This window comes from Balaenoptera physalus, assembly GCF_965194825.1.
Source record: "Balaenoptera physalus genome assembly, chromosome: 12".
NCBI classification, from domain to species: Eukaryota; Metazoa; Chordata; class Mammalia; order Artiodactyla; family Balaenopteridae; genus Balaenoptera; species Balaenoptera physalus.
The window spans coordinates 89,358,142-89,377,955 of NC_138897.1; the positions used below are offsets into that span (position 1 = coordinate 89,358,142).

General features: G+C 53.6%; 1 protein-coding gene across 4 annotated transcripts in view; it reads left to right on the top strand.

Moving 5' to 3' along the window:
• The first annotated feature begins 483 nt into the window (after positions 1–483).
• Positions 484–19,814, top strand: part of BCL7A (BAF chromatin remodeling complex subunit BCL7A) — a 33,491-nt gene continuing 14,160 nt past the window's right edge. Inside the window, exons 1-4 of one of the 4 annotated variants that reach the window (XM_082418110.1) lie at positions 484–4,412; positions 4,842–4,937; positions 11,849–11,930; positions 15,706–15,802. In XM_082418110.1, the coding sequence (XP_082274236.1) occupies positions 4,846–4,937; positions 11,849–11,930; positions 15,706–15,802 (271 nt within the window). In that variant the 5' untranslated portion in view covers positions 484–4,412; positions 4,842–4,845. Of the gene's footprint in view, positions 4,413–4,703; positions 4,938–5,734; positions 6,708–11,848; positions 11,931–15,705; positions 15,803–19,814 lie in introns of those variants that run through there. The other 3 variants (XM_082418112.1, XM_082418109.1, XM_082418111.1) reach the window with 3 other exon arrangements.

Genomic DNA, 19,814 nt, shown 5'->3' on the forward strand with positions numbered 1-19,814 from the left:
TGTCAGAATGGCTATCATCAAAAAGACCACAAATAACAAATGTTGGCGAGGATGTGGAGAAAAAGGAACCAGTCGCTATGTTATATTCCTCAAACATATTATATTGTAAATCAACTATACCTCAATAAAAAAGAAAATCAACCTACTAGACCATCCACCTGGGTAAGGTTGGCACCCATGCCCAGGACCTAACCCCCTGGGAAAAAGAGGGACAAGCCCCCTCTAGCTCCTGTAGTGGGGGGCAGCCTCCACCCACAAAGGCTCACCCAGAACTAGGAAGGGTATTCAGATGCTGGGCGGCCAAAATGATTGCACACGTGGGAGCGAGAGAAGACATTCTGTCCACATCCTGATGACTGTGGAGTGGGGAGCACCGGTCCAGAGACACAGTCAGGAGAACAGGGCTCTGGCCAGAACTCTGCTAACTGGCTGTGTGACTGGACGGTAGCGTCCCTTTTTTAAAAAAATATTTTATTTATTTATGTAGGCTGCACAGGGTCTTAGTTGCAGCACGTGGTATCTTCGTTGCGGCATGCGGCATCTTTGTTGCGGCATGCGGACTTCTTAGTTGCGGCATGCATGCAGGATCTAGTTCCCTGAACAGGGATCGAACCCGGGCCCCCTGCACTGGGGGCGCAGAGTCTTACCCACTGGACCACCAGGGAAGTCCCAGTAGCATCCTCTTCTGTGAAAGGAGGGAGGCTTCAGCCTCCGCAGCTCATCCTTTCTGTTCCTGTCTCCGAGGAAGGGACTGTATTTCATTCTGTGGTTGGAGTGTTCCCTTCATAGTTTTCCCTCTTGGCTGGGCCTTGCTAACGACCTGCTCCCCAAACACCAAAGCACCTCTGTTTATGAAAACAGCGCTCGGTTGCAAGTTGCTAGGCGAGGACCAAGGTGCCCAGAAGCACCAGGGCCGGGCCTGCATTTTCCTCACAATCACCCATCTCCATCTCTGTTCCAGAGTTATTCTTCCCCTCCCCACACCTCCCACCCCATGGTGAATGAGCCTTCATCCCCGGAGGAGGAGGAGTGACGTAAGGGTTGAATTTACCAGCCTAGGAAGAGTAGTTTGACTTCAAACCCCAGTGTGGGGCATACTGATGCAAATATCATCCAGGTCTGTTATTTAACAAATGCTTTCTGGTATCTAGCACTTACTGTGTGCCAAGCGCTGTTCTAAATTCTTGACAAATACTGTTTTGTTTTTTGTTATTGTTGTTGTTTTTAATTGAAGTATAGTTGATTGACAATGTTGCATTAGTTTCAGGTGTACAGCAAAGTGATTCAGTTATACATATATATGTATTCTTTTTCAGATTCTTTTCCCTTATAGGTTATTACAAAATATTGAGTATAGCTCCCTGTGCTATACAGTAGGTACTTGTTGGTTATCTATTTTATATATAGTAGTGTGTATATGTTAATCCCAAACTCCTAATTTATCCCTCCCCCCACTTTCCCTGACAAATACTGCTTTTAATTCACATAACTCTGTGAGGCAGGTCTTATTTTCATCCCCATTTTACAGATGAGGCACAGTTAGGTCAAGACACAAGCCATAACTAAGTAACTCACCTCTGGAACCCCACGATCACTCTTTTAACGTGTCTAAGATAATCACAAACATTCAGAGAGAGCTTGACTTCCAGTCTCTGGTAACTAGTTATACAGACTAACGCTCAAGCTGAAAGCAACTAAAAATGCTAGAACATATGCTAGAAAACATATTTTAAAAAATCCTAAAAGCCACCACATGCTGACAAGATTGTAAGGAATAGGCGAAACTGAAGGAAAAAGAGAACCCTGAAAGCTAATCCAGCAAGGAAGCCACTTGAACCCTGTAGATATTTGGCAAGTCTGGCATATTTGAACTTCAGTGTGAATGGTTTTTTTGAGGCAAGAGGTCGGAAATCAAAGTCCAGGGTCCACACTGGGTGGGAGATGAGACCTTGCCCAGTGGTGTGCTGGTAAATGCTTATCACCAGCTCTTGGTGGGGTTGGGAAAGGGTCCTGATGTATTATAGCACTGGCCAATTTCCATAGTGTAAATGCTCCGCCATGGCTGATTTAGAACTATTGATAGGAGGTCACCGAACAGAGTTGGGAAGCGCAGGCTTGCCAGTCAGCCGCAGCACATCACTCACCCCACCCTGGGGACAGTAAGCAAATCAGTCTCACTCACTTAGGCAACCTATATTGGCATCACCTGGGGGTCCAGGGACCCACAAGCCCTGAACTTGGATGTTAGTCATTCTGCACTCGCAGTGCCCTCAGGAGTCTGGCAGAGCAAACGTAAAGCAACTCGAGAGGAAGGTAACTCCATTCTAGGCCTCACATCATCCCTATAAATAAATTTTAAAATACAATGTCTAGCAAGGTCAAGGAGAACCGGACAGATCACAAAGAAATAGGACACCATGAGTAAGAACCAGCAGAAACCGACTCTCAGATACTTCAAATATCAGAATGATCAGACACAGACTATAAAACAAGTGTGCTTTGTTGAAAGAAAGAAGTGTAAAAATATCCGCAGGGGACAGGAAACTATAAAAAGTGCCACACTAGATTTATAAAGAACATTTGTAGAGAGCTTTATAGTTTAATCAGAGATCAAAAACACAAACACCTTCAGGGGCCACGTGGTAACACAAATGAGTACAGTGACTGAGTGACACGTTGGTGACCTAGTGAGCTTTATCTGAGGGGCACAGGGCTCCTCAGCTCCAGCTGATTGTTGCCATGTGGCACTTGGGGCCCAGTTTGCAGGTCTTCTGCTATCTCTAGAGAAGCTGGATATTTGGATTTCTTTTTATTGTGGCAAAATACACATAATGTAAAATTGACCACTGTAACAATTTTAAAGGGTACAATTCAGCGACAGAAAGCACATTCACAATGTTGTGCAACCATCACCACTACCTACTTTGAGAACTTTTTTATCACTCCAAAAGGAAAACCTGTACCCATCTGAAGTCACTCCCCATTCCCCCCCTCCCTGCAGTCCCTCCGGTTTCTGTCTCTAGGGATTTGCCTAGTCTAGATAACTCATATAAGTGGAATCATACAATATGTGTCCTTTTGTGACTGGCTTCTCTTACTTAGGATGTTTTCAAAGTTCATCCATGCTGTGGCATGTATCAGTACTTTATTCCTTTTTAATGGCTGAATAATATTCCATTGTATAGATATGCCCATTTGTCCATTCATCATTCAATACTTGGATTTTTAAATATATCTTCCCATTTTTAGTTCAAATATATGCTTTAAAAAGTTCTATGTAACCTTAAGCATGTATCTGCTGGCCAGGTAAGTCAGAGGGCCAATGGTATGAGACCACTGTTTTATGACCCACTGTTACATGTTTTCCCATATAATCCTCACATCAGGAACCTGGGGTTTGGGATGGTAAAAGGACATGCATAGGAAAAGGCCTGCAGTGTAGCTTCTACTCCGTATCGCCAGAAGCTTTTCTCCCCCAAACCAAAACCTCAGGAGAAAGGGCTTGGTTTTAGAATGAGCGGAAGACAAACATCTAGCTTATGGCTGTGTCCTTGAACTTCCCTGGGACTCAGTTTCCCTCCATGTAAAATGACTGATGTTGGGTTAGTTGATCTCCAAGGCACTCGGCTTGCTAACGGGGTTACTCTTTTTCCCCAGCATCCACCTGGGCACGAACTGGCTCTGGTCAATATAGTTTAGCTGCAGCTGAACACAAGGTTGAGGCCCCTGGCTTATCCTGGTAATTGTAGATTCGTGCGGAGTTGTCCTAAGGCACCGCGGGGAAGAAACCAGCCCGGAAGTCCTCCTTGTCGCTGGCCAGTCCATTTTACCTGCCAGGGTCATTTGTGATGTGGCAGCACCTGGGCTGAGCCTGGGACTTACATCAGGAGTGGCTTAAACTCAACTCGTGGTTCTCGAACAGAAACCCCAGCGTGGGCCCCCTCACCTTATTTATGGCGAGGGCAACTTATCACTAGGAGGAAAGGTCTAAGAGCCCCTGTTGAAATGCTGATAAATAATCATCGAGCTTTTCCTGCGCCGAAAGCTGTTTCATAAGCAAGGTCGAATGTCTCTAGTGGTCACCCCAGGCACCTTTCCTCCCACCCTCGTCTTCCAGAGGGACGAAGGATAGGGAAGCGACGTCCTAGCTCGCGTATTTAAACCGGGCAGAGGGTCAGCACAGGTCCGCGTTTCTCAACACTTTCCAAGAGCACCTCGCGTCCCGAATCGGCGCCTTCAACTCGGAGAAGTCGGGAGCCCCACAGGAAACTTCCATTACTGCAGACGCTGCCACACACCCCGGGCAGCGGATGGGCTGCCGCGCTGGCTCCCCAGGAATGCGCTCCCTCCACGGCCGGCCGCCCCGCCGGCCCGCCCTGTCCCGGGGACCCCCCGGCACCTGCGGCCTCCGAGTAGGTGTCCGCGCGCACGTCCCTCGGCCCGCCTCCCCTCCGCGTGCCCGGAGCCGGGGGTCGCCGGGTGCCCCTCGCCGCCTCCCCGGGGAGCGGGGGGTCGCGGGCGCCTCCCCCGGGTGGACGGAGAGGCTCGCGGCGCTGCCCCGCGGCGGCAGCGGCGCCCGGAGGCCGCACTACCGGCGGCCGCGGCGGCGCTGCTCCCCCTGCTCGGTGCAGCTGCCGCCCGGCGCTTGCGCACTGGGCCCTGGGCGCGCGGCGGCACTAGGCTTTGTGTGTGTGTGTGTGTATGTGTGCGAGTGTGTGTGTGTCTGTGTGTGTGTGTGTGTCTGTGTGTGAGTGAGCGGGCGGGCGGGCGCGAGTGTGGCCGCCGCGGAGCGCGAGCAGGACCCGGCGGGCGCGCTCCCCCAGCCTCTCTCTCCCCGCCAGAACCATGTCGGGCAGGTCGGTTCGAGCCGAGACCAGGAGCCGGGCCAAAGATGATATCAAGAGGGTCATGGCGGCTATCGAGAAAGTGCGCAAATGGTAAGCGGAGGCGCCGGCTTGTTCTCTCGTTCGTTTGCAGGCTCGCGCCGCGGCCGCCCCGAACCCCGAGACCAGATACAAAAAGCCGGCGGGGCGCAGCGCCCCGGGCCGCCCGCGGGCCCGGGAGTTGGAGAGGGCGGGCGGCGCGCGAGCCGGGTCACCTGCGCGCGGCGGGGGCCGCGGCCGCTGCCCAGGTGCGCTCGCGCCTGTCGCCCACCTGGCGCGGCGGCGGCAGCCTGGAGGCGACGGGCGCCCCGGGCCGGGCGGTGGAGCGGCGGGCAGTCCCCGGCGCGGCGCTCGGCTCCCGGGAGGGGGGCTCGGGGCCGGCCCCAGAAGCCATTTCGTTTGTGCAAGTCACATGAAAGCGGCTTCCCGCGCGCCGGGGCCGCGATGCCGGCGGCAGAGGGGAGAGCGCGAGCTCCATTGTGCAGGCACCGAGCGGGCCGCAGCCGCCGTCTCCGTCTCCTACCCGCGCGCCCCGGGCGGCGCAGCGCCGGCCCCCGCGCCCTTGCCCGCGCCGGGCCTCCCTCTCTCCCTCCCTCCCCGGCCGGCTGGCTGGCTCGCTCGCTCCCCGCCTCCCAGGCCCGGCGCCCTCGAGTCTGCGGAGTTTGCAGAGCGCGAGCCGTTTAAATTTAGCGCTTTGGGCTGCCTGGAGCGAGGGCTCTTGGCGAGGAAGAAAGATGGGGGCGAGCGCGAGGAGGAAACGCCGGCGGCGGCCGCGGGGCCCGGGGCTCCGGGCGCCCCCCTCCCGCCCCGCTGTGCCCAGACCCGGGCGCGGGGGTCCGGGCGAGCGAATGTTGGGGGCCAGACCCCGGTCCTGGGCCGCGTCTGCCTGTCCGAACCCGGCAGCTCGCGTTTGTTTTGCGGAGAGAGCCGTTGTTTTTGTTCTCTGCGCGGGGGGCGAGGGGGACTCGGTGTCGGCTGTGCCGTTTCTCCAGCTCACGTTAGATTCCGTCCGGCGTGGCCTGGTTCTAATTAATACGACTGAACGTTTCCCCGGCCTCGTCCGGGTCTGTCTCGGAATCGGCCCGAGGGCCAGGCCCGAGGCGCGAGCCGATCGCCAGGTTGGGGCGGACTTGTTGAAAACTCCCAGCTCCCGGATTTCAACTTTATTATTTTTTTTCCCACGGCCTCACCAGGGTCAGGGAGGGAGAGGAGCCGCAGCGCCGTTCGAGTGTCAGCGCCCGCAGCCTCGTCCTGACTCTTTATTTAAAGCCTGCAAACCCCGCAGGCCCCGTGGCGGGCTCTGTTTATGTTTAGGGGTGTCATTCCTTGAGTAACGCCTCGCCTCGGTCCCTCAAAACCACTGGGGGCGAGCCTCCAGTCCAGCCGTGTCACAAGTTAGCTGTCCTTTCTGAGTCAAACCCAACAAAAAAGGCAAGAGGAAAATCAATAAAGTCCACGTGCTCCCGGGCCTCCTATGGAAAGGGCTGTCTGCAGATGGCCGGATGCCCGGCCGAGGGCTGGGTTTGGCTCTAGTGGGACAAAGAATTTTCAGAACCGTGAGAAGGGAAGGCCTTCCAAAGTTGAGATCCAAGTCTTCCCTGCCGTGGGAGCTCCCCTGGTGCGCAGGGCGCCCAGTGCCCGGACTGGAGCCATTTAAAAATGGCAGAAACAGCTGCAGGCCAAAATGCACACCGGAAAACAAGCCCACCACCCCCTCTCCTACGGGATTCCCAGAGGGAAGGCTGGAGTCGTCCCCTGCCTGAACGCCTGTGCAAAGAAAGAGCTGTTGTCTGGGCCTGAGTCCCTTCTGTCACCAGCCTGGAGGTGAGAAAGGGGTGGGGGCCAGCTGCCTTTCCGTGCTGCGGGAGGCTTGGCGGGGCCTTGCGCTCCAGGTTCCAGCCTGGCGGAGGCTCCTGCACCCTGACAGCTGCTCTGCTGGGAGGGCAGATGGAGCTGTGTGGGGTTTTCCACCCTGCCGGCCCCAGAGCAGCCGGCCTGGTGGCCCTCAGTGCTGCTCAGCACGCTGCCGGCCAGGCCTGTGTTTGGGGGGACGAGAGGAGAACGTGTCTCCCTCCCTTTTTTGTGTCTTGGGAAACTACGAGTCAAGTCCTCTAAAGACCTCAGGCTTTGGGATCTCATGGCTGGGCTTCCAGTGTGACCTTGGGCTAACCGCATAACTTCTCTAACCGCGACACGAGGCTTCTGTGCTACCTTCTCCCCTTCTGGAATAACATCATGTCTCGAAAAGCACTTATCCTGCACACAGGAGCAGTCATTAAATGCGGTCCTCACTGTGAGGTAGAAACTTGCATTTTGCTGATTTTTTTTTTCTTTCTTTCTTTTTCTTTTTCTCCTGCCCATTCTAAGTAAAAAAGGACTTCGCCTTGTTTCCTGGGTTTCCCCAGCCCTGAGAAGCCAAATCTCACCCTCGCTGTGCCTTCAGAATGCGTCTTCCAGTCAGCCCTTGTGGTTTGGGGTTGTTTATTAACTGTGTGGCCACCAACCGTGCATTTCACCACTAGCTGGGACACTGGGTTGCCAGATTTAGCAAATAAAATTATGGGACACCCAGTTAAATTTGAATTTCAGATAAACAAAGAAATAATATTTTTAAATACTTCTTTTTTCTTTTTTAGTCTAAGTATGTCCCATGCACTAATTGAGACCTACTTATACTAAAAAAATTATTCGTCATTTATCTGAAATTCCAATTGAACTCTGCATCCTGTTTTGTTTTGTTTTGCTTTGTTTTTTTAAATCCAGAATGGAGGTGCCTGGCATACCACTTAGCCTGTAAGCCTAGGGTGGTATTTCTTCTCAGTCCCAGGGACCCCTAAAAATTCCCCCTTCTGCCAGCCCTACCCTTCCCCTGCCCTGGAAAAAGCCAGCAGCCAGCCGTGGCCACCCTGTCGGTAGCTGCCGGCCGTTTCTCCTCTCCTTTCTGTGTCCCAGCAAGGCAGGTTGGTGGAGTGAGAGGCAGCCAGAGCACGAAGGAAGAACAAAATGGTGGGCTCCTTTTGGGGAAGCTGGGGCAGGGTTAGGAGGCCCGGTGTGGGCAGAGAAAAGCAGGGCAGGGGGAGTCCCTGGGCGGGAGGCAAAGGCTTGAGCCTCAGAGTAGGCTTAGGCCTGGGACCCCTGGATCCGTGGTCTGAAGGGTCCCTCGGTGGCTTGTGAAGACAGAGAGAGGCCTGTTCCCCGAGACTTCCCGCCCATCTCTGGGGGCGGGCGGAGGTTTGACTGTGCCCAGACCCTCACCTTGGTACTTCCAGGGGCACCCTTCTACCAGGCACAGGGCAGGTCAAGCGGGCCTGGGCCTAGTTAGGATGAGGCCAGCCGTAGCCAGGCCTCCTACGGCATCAAGGACTAGCCCTGGGAAGCGGATCGGAAGTGAGGGGTTCGGAGCCCTCTTTGAGGGAATCAGGTCACCCTGGCTGGCTAGCCCTTCCTTGGACCTGACCTTGGGGGAACATTAGAAATTGCCCTCGGCCTAGAGAATCTGGGGAGAAGAGTGCTCATGGTTTACACAGGAGCCTGTGCTGGGCAGGAGCGTCTGGGGCTCTGTTCCTACAGCTGGGACCTCATTTGCTCCTTTTGTCCAGGAGCCCGAGCCTGGTGGGGAAGAGAGAGGCACTTAAGCCTGGCTGGTTAGCAGGGGCCAGCGAGGCAGGAGGGCTCAGGCCGTGCCAGGGCAGCTTTGTGGCAAGGTTGGTCTGCGGCCTGGTGGTTGTGGTGAATCCGAGCCCAGTGCCTACAGGTGGTGAGACTTGGGGGATCCGAGGGAGCCACAGGGCCCCATCTGGAGAGAGTCAGTGCTCCTCGGGGCAAGTGGGCCCCTCGTGGCCAGAACGTGTTTTTGAGAGTGGCCAGGAATCTGGATTTTAATGTGGGGTCTGACTTCTTTTTTTTTTAAGTCTGGCAATTGATTCAAATTTTTAAAAGTACCATGCAGGCCAGGCAGAACACGCCTGTTGGCCACTTGTTTGCCACTGCAGATGTAATTAAGTACAGCTTAATACCTTCCTTTGGGGTTGGGGGGGCTGTGTGTTCTAGGGTGATGGGTTTGGAGGTGGTGTTGGGAACTCTGAGCTGCTCTCTGGAGTCCCTGTGTCATTTCCCGAGGCGCTGCCGGGCCACTGGCTTGGTGACACACCCGGCGCTCCCTGGTCGTGTGTCCGAAGTACCCGCTACTCACTCAGTGACTCGCCCCTGAGCTCTGGGGCCTGTGTCTCCCTGGGTGGCTGCTGGCCAGACACCAGGCTGAGGTCGGGTTCTCAAGGCTCTTCCCTCTGTCCCACGGCCCCTCAATGCCCACACCTAGAAATGCAACTGGAGAACGGTTTCTAATCCCTGGGGTGAGTTGGGAACTCGGGCCAAGGGAGGCACCAGAACCTAGCTGTGTTCAGCTCAGAACCTGCAGGGCCTGTAACCTCTCTGGGAAGCACCTGCCACTTGACACATTCATCTTGGCTCAGGTGTGGCCTGCGAAGCCCAGATCTGGCACACTTTCTGCCCTGAGAGGTGTCCTGTGTATTGCAAGTCAATTACTTTTTTTTTTTTTTAACACAATCAAGCCTTGGATTTGCTGACCTAGTGGGGCCCGGGCCAAGGAAGCCAGTTGAGGGGCTTGTGAGTAGTGAGTGCCTTTGGCCATTTGCTTGGGATTTGGGCGATTTGTGCTTCTTTGTCCAGCTTCTGTCACCGATGTGCTCTGTGGAGTCATTTCTTAGTTTTTCACGGGAGACAGAAGGGCAGGGGTCAGAGCCCGTGTCCAGTCCTGGTTCAGCCGTTGACGAGCTGTGTGACCATGAGCTACTGGTATAACTTCTCTGGGCCTCCCATTTCCCCATCTATAAAGTGGGGTGACAGTAGTCTCCCTCTCATAGGCCTGCTGGCAATTGTCGGGAGAGAGAGCATGTAAGTCAAGTGCTTGGCACGGAAGCCCTCAGTGCACAATGGCCATTATGATTGTTACTTTGTCACCAGGGTTGTTTCTTGGAATGTCTCTGTCCCTTCCAGGCACCTGCTGAGTATTCAGCGTGGAGGTGGGGAAAGACTGGGGTTGTGGATCGTCCGTCCTGCCTCTGAGAGGCTGGGGACAGGTGGTGGTGACTTACGTGCCTGACTTTATTTAATTCTCTCAGGGCTAAACGGGGCAGGGATGGGGCAGGGGAGGCTGCTGCAAAAAGCAGTGTGGCCTGGAGATTGGAACACTGGCTCTGGGGAGAATGACTCCACCTCCCCCTGCCTCAGTTTCTTTATCTGTCAAACAGGAAAAGTGACAGTTACTGCCACAAGAGGTTATGGGAAGATAAGAGTGTGTACAGTGCTTAGAACACAGAAGGCACTAGAAATGGTCATAGTAGAATAAGGAAAAGCCAGGCCCTCGCTTCGGACTTTGGGACCCGAGCAGGCACAGTCTGGGGAGTGGAAGTGTCCGTGTTTTGGGTCAGCTGGTTTTGAGTGTGCTTGGGCACCCGGAACCCCCGGTGGTGAAGGGGTGCCAGGTGGCGGTAACGTGTCCCACCAGCTTGGGAGGGCTACTTGCCCATGGAGGAGAGGACCCAAGGCCAAGGTCTTGGTGGGGAGGCTGGCCGAGGCGCCCACAGCCACACGTAACTCTCAGCTCTGGTGGACCCCGTGTCGCTAACATTGCTGAGGACTCCCGGCTGCTGTACCACCCGCAGCAGGTGTACGTCCGGCTGTCCCGTCAAGTCGTGGACTCCAGAGCCCAGCTCCCTGGTCGAAACCCCAGCTTTCCTTCTGGGGGGGCTCTCCCTTAGCCGTGGTGTCCTCAGGCACGTGGTCTCTGGCTGTCACTCCTAGTGTTAGGGGCAGGAGGTGGCAGGACCTGACTCGTAGGCTGCCAGAGGTCGAGGACCGAAGTTGGGAGGCTGTGGTGATACAGCTAGAGAAGGACGATGCTCGAAGCAGAGAGGTAGGGGGAGAGAGTGGTAATTACCATCATCATTACCCTTAGTGGAAAGCAGTCACCCCCTTTCCTTCTCGTGGCTTGTGATTTGCTTCTTACCATCAACCTGCCTTTGGCCGCTGGGGGGCCCTGGGCACTGTGCCCCAGGAGTTTAGGATGCGGCTGGGGGTGGATCGGGGGCAGCTGTGCAGACGTTAGGAGCTGAGACCCTGGAACTGACGCCTGTCTCCGAACCGAGGCATAGGGTCTCGGGGCAGGCAACCTCCCGGCCGCGGCTGCCCGCAGACGAGGCTGTGCTTCCCTGTCGCAGCCCCTCGGTTTCAGCATCTGGGGACTGCCCTTGGGGCCGAGGCCACTGGGCATCCAGGTTCCCCCCTGCTCTCCATTCCCCGGGGCTGATCTAACTGGCGTTTGCCCGGAAGAGCCTGGGGTGGTTACTCATGCTGTCGGCTCCTGCTTCCCTTCCCACGACCTCGGAGGCATTGACAGGGGGCAGGGTGAGCCCCTGGGTGCCCTTGGGGAAGACCCTCCCACCCCCACGGAGGAAATGCCCTGTTGGTCTGAAGCCCTCTCTGCTGCCCAGAGGGGCTCGGGTGGCCCAGTTCGCCGGCTCTGTGGGGTGAAGGCTGGAGGAACCGGGGCTGATTCTCTCCATCCAGAGGAATCATCCCAGTGGCAGCCCCGCCCTCCCCTCCAGTCTTACCAGGCGCTCTCTTCCAGGCACGAGGAAGCTGTCGACATACTTTGTCTCGCTCGCGGCAGCCTGGAGAGATTGACGACCCCATGTGGTCTAGCGGATGGGGAAACTGAGGCTCAGGCTGGTGAAGTGACTTGCCCAGGGGCCCCCAGCCAGCGAGCGGCAGAGCTGGGATTCAAGCCCTCGTCTGTGTGATGCGGAGATGTTCTCTCAGCCCGGCCCGGAGCTGTCACCGTGTCACAGCTGCTCCAAGGGAGTGCGGCCTGTGCCCCCCACCGGCGTGAGCAGGGGCCTGCCCCCGAAGCCCCCTGGTAATGGGTTCTTCCTCGTCCTCTGCAGGGAGAAGAAGTGGGTGACTGTGGGTGACACATCCCTGCGAATCTACAAGTGGGTCCCTGTGACGGAGCCAAAGGTTGACGATGTGAGTATGTGGGGCCAGTCCCCTGGGGTGGGGCTGTCCCTCCACACTCCCTCCCGTCACAGGGAGAGGGGGCTGTCCACTGCCACCCACCATGCGGGGACCCTGGGGCCAAGGCCACCTGGGCAGCAGAAGGACCCAGCTTAGGGCTGGAGAGGCTGCTGGACCTGTGTCTACCCCTCCCCCCATCATCCAGCCCCAGAGTTTGGCCCTCAGAGAGGTGGGAAATGTCCCCTGTAAGTCACCTCTTCGGGGCTGACAGCCCTATGGTTTGCCAGTGGGCACACTGCTTAGTGCAGAGGTATCCCCTCCCTGAGGCCCTGGGCACCATGGCTTTGCGGTGGGCGTGGCGGTACCTGCAGACGGGCAGACCCTCCCCCATCATTGTAGTGCCGTTCTTGGCACCTGACCATCTGCCAGGCATTACTTTGTGGAGTTGAGCTCTTTTCTTTTTTTTTTTTTTTTACATTTATTTATGTTATTATTATTATTTTTTAAAATTTATTTATTTTTATTTATTTATTTTTAGCTGTGTTGGGTCTTCGTTTTGTGCGAGGGCTTTCTCTAGTTGCGGCAAGCGGGGGCCACTCTTCATCTCGGTGCGCGGGCCTCTCACTATCGTGGCCCCTCCCGTTGCAGGGCACAGGCTCCAGACGCGCGGGCACAGTAGCTGTGGCTCACGGGCCCAGTTGCTCCGTGGCATGTGGGATCTTCCCAGACCAGGGCTCGAACCCGTGTCCCCTGCATTAGCAGGCAGATTGTCAACCACTGCGCCACCAGGGAGGCCCTGGAGTTGAGCTCTTTATCCACTCTGGACAAGGGAGGACACGGGCTCAGAGAGGCGAAGCTGTTTCCCCAGAGTCACACAGCAAATGTCAGGTCTTCTGACTCCAAAGCACATACTCTCTCCACTCTTGGAGAGCCTTCTGGTGGTTGGAGCTGCAAGTTTGGTGCGGAGAAGCAGGGGCCATTGACGGGAGGGTTCCGGGAGGGGCGGTGACTGTGACCACTAGGGGGAGCCCTGGTGGCTGTGCTCGATCTCAGGGAGGCATTGATGACAGGCCTGCCCCGCATCACGGATAGTTTTTCAGCTTGGTGGCTCCCAGGCCAGTTACCCTCAAAGACCCCCAGGTCAGCTGCTCTCATTTCCAGTCAAAATCCAGAATGGTCCCACTGACAGGCCTTTGCATGGACTGTTCCTCCTGCCTGAGTGCCTTCCCTACTATGCAAGGATGGCTCAACTCACACTGACCACATGCCTCCAGTCGTGACAGTGGGCATGATTGGTAGGTTTCTAGGGGCCATAAGGCGGGGCAGAGACTTCCCTGGCGGTCCAGTGGTTAGGATTCCACACTACCACTGCAGAGGGCACGGGTTCGATCCCTGGTCGGGGAACTAAGATCCTGCATGCTGTGCGGCGTGGCCAAAAAAAAAAAACAAAAAACCGCGGGATAAAGCCTCCCTCCACAGTCTCCAGTGACCTGCCCCACGAGTCTTGGGTCTCCTGGCAGGGCTGAGGCTCCATTCTTGACCCTTTGATCCCATGCGGCCCCTGGGTGGGTCGGTGCTGGGCTGAGAACGTGGGGGCTTTTCATCCCTTCTGGTCCTCGCCTGGGCTGGTTCGTGGAGCCACCAGGGCTGCTTTCCCCAGAGGCACCGACATAGACTGTCCTGGCCTTTGGTGCCGGCCGTTCCGGAGGGAGAGCAGAGTGCAGCCAGCCTCCTCGAAGGCAGCTCCTGGCTCTTGCCCACGTCTGCGCCTTGCACATCATTAGGTGTTGTATAAACGCCGGTTGCATTTGAGAAGACGTGGTCCCTGCTCTCAAGGAATTTATAATCTTGTTGGGGGAAGATAATTATAGAATAGCATGTAACAGACATCAGGGAAGTGCCAAATGGATTGTGATGAAGGAGAGAATGTAATATATGGGCTGTCAGGAAGGACAGGGCAGCCTGGGGCTGGGCGAAGACCTCAAGATTTGGATTTGGACAGACTACCCCCAATTAACCTGTGATGCCAGACAGGTGACCCCACCTTGCTGGGTTAGTTCCCTCTTTTGTGCGGTGGAACAGTAACATCCGGCTCCTGGGGTTTCTGCAACAGAGCAAAGGCAGTATATCATATGGGAAGAACTTAGCTCAGCACAGCTGTGCAGACGGTGCTGGGATGCTAATTCGCTGTCATCTCTGAGCCAAGATGTACAATACTCCTCCCCCCTTTCTCTAGGGTGGTGGGTCCCACGCCTGGCTGAGCATTAGATCCCCTGGGAGTCACAACAAAATGCAGGTTCCTGGGCCTCGCCCTGGATAGCTGAATCCGAATCTCTGATGGTTGTGGCCGGTAATCTGCAGTGGGAAGGGATAGCTTTTCATGTTCTTGTTTTTGGTTGGTTTTTTTTTGGCCGCGCGGCATGTGGGATCTTAGTTACCTGACCAGGGATCAAACCCACGCCCCCTGCATTGGAAGCTTGGAGGCTTAACTACCTGACCGCCAACGGAACTCCCTCTTTTCTTGTTTTCAAACACCCAATAATGACGTAGTTACATTTTTTTTTTTCTTCAGAACTCTTGAAAATTGTCTTCTCTTAAATAGGTAGAACATGTTACAAAATTCAACTGTTACTTTAAAACTCTTTTTTAAAACTAAAACGATTCACATGCCATAAAATTCACTCTTTTAAAGTGTGCCAGTCAGTGTTGGTATATTTACAGTTGTGCAACCATCACCGCTGTAATTCCAGAACATTTTCATTACCCTGAAAACAAAATGTATACCCTCCCCAAGATCCTGGAAACCACCAGTCTACTTTCTGTTTCTATAGGTTTGCATATTCTTCAAGTGTTACTTTTTTTTACAGTCTTATCTTTTTATACATCTGCTTCCCATCCCCGCTGAACACCTCCAACCCCATCCAGCTCTTTTCCTTGGAGACAACCAGTATTTGTTTATCCTTCCAGAGAGCTTGTGCACGCAAAAATACAAACACACGCTCATTGATGCTCTTCCTTTACCACCAGTGGCAGCATTCTGTTCACATGTTCTGCACCTTTCTTTTATACATCTTGGAGGTACTGAAATATTTTAATATGTGGATATTTCTGCGGATCCTTCCATATTAGTACAGGGAGAGCTTGTACTTGGACTCTGTAATTGTTGCATCCCACTGCGTTGAGTGAATGTACTGTAATGTGTTTAACAAGGCCTTTACCAATGGACACAGGTTGTTTCCACACAATTCCAAAAATGGAAGCACGTACAAAAAACATCCCCTTGACCTTGCCCTCCTCCCCTGGGCTTTCCCTCCTCACCTGGTCCCCAGTGTCGGGCCGGAAGTCAGCTGACTGCCTTTGAGGAAGGCAGTCCCAGGGGCCTGAAGATAGTGGAAATGTGTGAGCTGTCTTTTCCATCCCTCACCTGGCAGCCCTGTACTGTACCTGCTTCGGGCAGGGTGACCATGGCCTTTTCCCCAGAGGAAATTCCCGCCAGCCAGGGTGTTTGCATGCCTGCGGGGCTGGCCGCAGAAGCAAGGCAGCCTTGCCCCCAGCCCCCCAGCCCAGCCCCGGAAGCCTCCCCTCCACAGGGCTCCGCGATTCCAAAGCAGGTGAGGCTCCTCATGGGACGTGTTCACATGCGGGCCAGTGGAGCCCTCCAGGGCCCTGGGGGCTCCAGGATGAGTCAGCGGAGTAAAATATTCACCCCGCTCCCCAGGGTCTCACTCGTGCGTGTGCACACACACACAGTTGGTGACTCGGTTCCTGCATCCTTTTTCTCCTCCAGAAAAACAAGAACAAGAAAAAGGGCAAAGATGAGAAGTGTGGCTCAGAGGTGACCACGCCGGAGAATAGCTCCTCCCCGGGAATGATGGACATGCACGGTGAGCTCCCCGCTGCCAGCGGCCAGCCGGGCCCCTCTCCTGCCCGCAGCACTTGGTTGTGTTTTTGTTTTACCAGCAGGTTTGTTCACATTCCAGTCGAGGGGTAGGAGGGCTGGGCAGGACCGGGAGGCTTCTGTGCCAAGGAGGAGGCTCAGCAGAGGAGAAGAAGCTGCTTTTCCCAGAGCAGCAAAGCCAAGAAGCATAAAATGAGCCAGAGACATTGAATAAGACCTCCTTCCCACCCAGTGACACAAATGTCACAGGACATGTTCTGTTAGTCCCATGTGCCCAGGAAGTTTTTGGGGGGAATCTTATCTTTTTCTCTCCTGGGCCTGACATAACATATCAATGACTCTTATTTCCTATTTCCTATTTCGCTTGGGCTACTGGGAAGCTCTAACTGGATTTCTGACTTAATGTGAATCAGTCTGGGACCCTGGGACGTGCCCTTCTACATCGACTGCCTAACTTCCTTTGCTGTCTTATTTCAAAAGTTGTAACCAGTGTCCCACTGATCAGATCCAGGCTGGTGACATGCTTTAGCCAGTCTGCAGTTGTTTTGATGCTGCTGGTGGGGTTTTTTTTTACCTTTTTATCTGAGAGGAAAGGCACAAATTGTAAGTGTGTGGCTCCATGAGATGTTCACAAACTGCACACACCTTTGTCACCAGCCCAAATCAGGACAGAATGTTCCTGGCAATCCCCGTGGTGTCCCCTCCCGGTCATTCCCCTCCCCGCCATGGAAAACCACTACCTGACTTCTCACCTCAGAGATTTGAACCAGAAGTTTCTAAAAAATTGAGTTTCTGATATTTATAAATCAGAAAATCTGCATTTCTCCCATCCTTTGAGAAATCAGATCCGCCAGCCCTTGGGCATGTTCTTCCTCGAGGCCGCAGCCCGCTGGAGCAGGAGCAGCTGTCCCTGCGGGGAGAGCATGGCCTCTCCAGGCCCACCAGGCTCACCTCCTGTTTTGTCCCCTGCCTGGCCCTGCCGGTCTAAGAGCTCCCAGCACTTGCCTTTCTCTGTCTTGATCACAGTTTCAGTGTCTTTGTACTTCTGACCCCCCAAGCCTTTTTGCACAACAAGGTGATGTTAGATAAATAAACAAGTAAATCAAGAGAGGGTATATTGGTTGGATCTAGTTCCTAACCCTCCAGGTCCGGGGCTGTCTTACTCTGGGGAAAGGGAGGCCAGCAAACTTCCCCATTTGCCCAAACTGACTAGTCTGGAAAACAGTCACAAGCTCCAAGGGCAAGGAGTCTTGCCTGTTGCTGAATTGGCTTCAGAGGAGCACAGGGCGGGTGTTCGCTGACAGTTAACGTGTCAAGAAAGTGTCACACACGCACACACACACACACACACACACACACACACACACACCAACAACTGGCCATATAATTGTAGTCGGGATGCATTTCATTTTCAGAAATAGGTATTTGAGTTGGGACGTACCCTGTCCCTCTGTCACTGGTCAGCAGCCCCACTCTCTGGGGACCGAGGAGGCCCCTGGCCTGGCTCAGTTTCAGTTAATTCATAGAATTACAGGTGAGAACCTTTTCGAGCGGAGGGCAGGATCCCACCTGGATTCTAATGTGCCTCTCCTAGGATCTACCCGTCATGGCACGATCCTGGGCTAGGTATTGAACACGTAGCCTTGGGGTGGTAATGCCTACTTCACAAGGTCGTTATGAATATTGAATAAGGTAATCCCTTAAAGGCCTTGGCGTGTCAGTCGCTAACATTTAAGAAGCCGTCACAGTGTGCCAAGCATCTTGCTAAGCCCGTTTTGGGCATTGCCTCATTTAATCCTGGTGACGAGCCAGCTTTGTACAGGTGATGAAACTAAGGCTCAAGGAGGCGAAGTAACTTGTCCAGAGTTAGGAAGTTCATAAATGCCAGTGCTGGCATCTGCGGTCCTTTGGAGGAGGCAGAATTCAAGTTCATGGCCACTAGCCCAGACTTAACACCCCAGAAAAACCTAGAATACTGAGCGACCCAGGTCCCCGTCTCAGGAACCATACTCACCTTCCATTTTAGTACATGTGCAGCCAAGAAAGACCAAGTCCGACTGCAGGGAGTGAAAGCTCAGGGAAAGCTATGGGCCTGGTTAGAGTTATCTGGAAGGCTACAGGCGGGAGGATGGGCACAGGAGGACATGAAGGGACAGGGCATCTGCATCCAGCTGTTTAGTCTCCAGGATCCACCTGAGGTCAGCCCAAGCATCAGGGTCACGCCGTTACCAGGTTACCAGGCAAGGCTCAGGGCAGCTGACTTGTTAAACATTAGCGCTTACTGTCCTTAATTAGCATGACCTAATGCTGGGACCCATAGGTTGAGCCTCTGCCTTCTGTGCTTCCAACACACACGGCCATGTATCTTGGCATAGGAAGGAGGCTGAGATTTTCTCGAAAGGTAAATCAAGGGAGTTTATATCTTTTTTTTTTTTTTTTAAGTCCCAGAATTCACGAGCTGATGCTTTTGTGTAATGAGCGCCCCAGAGTACACTTAAAATAAGATGCAATTTACCAAGTCAGGGCTGCAGGGCTGCCTGCCGCTTCCTCACCAGGTTGAGGTAGAGGAAAGACTCGGGGTTTGGGGCTGGGCAGACCAGCCCGAGCCAGGGGCTCTGCTGCTGGGACTCAGTTTCCCCATCTGGGAGGTTGTTGAGATTAAACGAGGTGACTGTAAATGCCCTGGCCTGGTGCCCAGCATGTAGTAGGTGCCCTGGATGTGTCGATGTGCTTCTCGTTTTCTCTCCTCTCCTTCCTTCCCTGTCTCTGTTTCTTTCTTTCTCTCTCTCTCATTTTTACAAAAATGGCCTTGGTCCCAGGTGCACAGCATGGCCCAGAAAAGCAGGGTAACACCACGTGGGTATCCATGGTTTAAAATGACTCTTTGCTCGCTTCTCGGCCTTTCAGCTAAGATCAAGTGTGGTATCTGTTCTTATCAGTTTAATATCTGATACGTCCTCTATCCAAGGACAATATACTGAACGGATTTTTGGAGCAGGCAGTTGGAATAGGAGCTTGCTATGTGTGGATGTGTGTCCCCTCCACACGTCGACCTGGTATTGCAGTACCCCCAGGAATGGTGCACCCCCTTGGGGAATAACTCAGTATCCAAAGGCAAACTGTGGGGCCTTCCCTGGCGGTCCAGTGGTTAGGACTCAGCACTTTCACTGCTGAGGGCCCGGGTTTGATCCCTGGTCAGGGAACTAAGATCCCACAAGCCTTACGGTGCGGCCAAAAATAATAATAATAATAAAATAAAATGACTCTTTGTGCCCAAGAAAGGGTGTCCAGGGCAAGGGGGGGATGTGCCCCAGGATCCCCAGCTTGGCTCCCCAGCTCAACCCCTAATGCCCTTGCCCAGCTAACTTTCTTCCCCTTTTCCTTTTTATTATGAAAAAAATGTCATAAGAGAGAATAGTATGATGAAACCCATATGCCTACCCACCTAGGTTTTCATAACGTTATGCCACATTTGCCTCATCTATTTTTTTTAACGTGTTAAGTTTTTTAATTGAACTACAATTTACAAGTAAAAAAATGCACAGCCCTCGAGTGTAAAATTCAGGGAATTCTGACAATTGTATGCAACCCATGCTAGAAGATTTTAAAGTACATTTCCCCACATCATGATACTTAAGTCTGTACCTAAACACTTCAGCACGCATCACTGATAAATGACATTTCTGTCTACCCACTGTACCATTATCACTGCTAACAAAATTAATTCCTTACTTTTAAACTCCAGACTGTATTCAGATGCCCCTTTTGTCCCCAAATGTCTCTCAGAGCTGGCACATTCACAACAGGGTGCAGATGAACCCCACACGTCATGCCTAGTTGTTAGGTCTCTTAAATTTCTTTAATCTGTAATATGACAATAATCTTCCCTGCTTCTCCTTTTATTTTTTTTTTCTTTAGTTGCATTGACGTGTTGGAAAGCCTGGGCTGGTTGTCCTATAGAATATCCACTTTCTGTTGTGAACTTGTTGCTCTCTCTC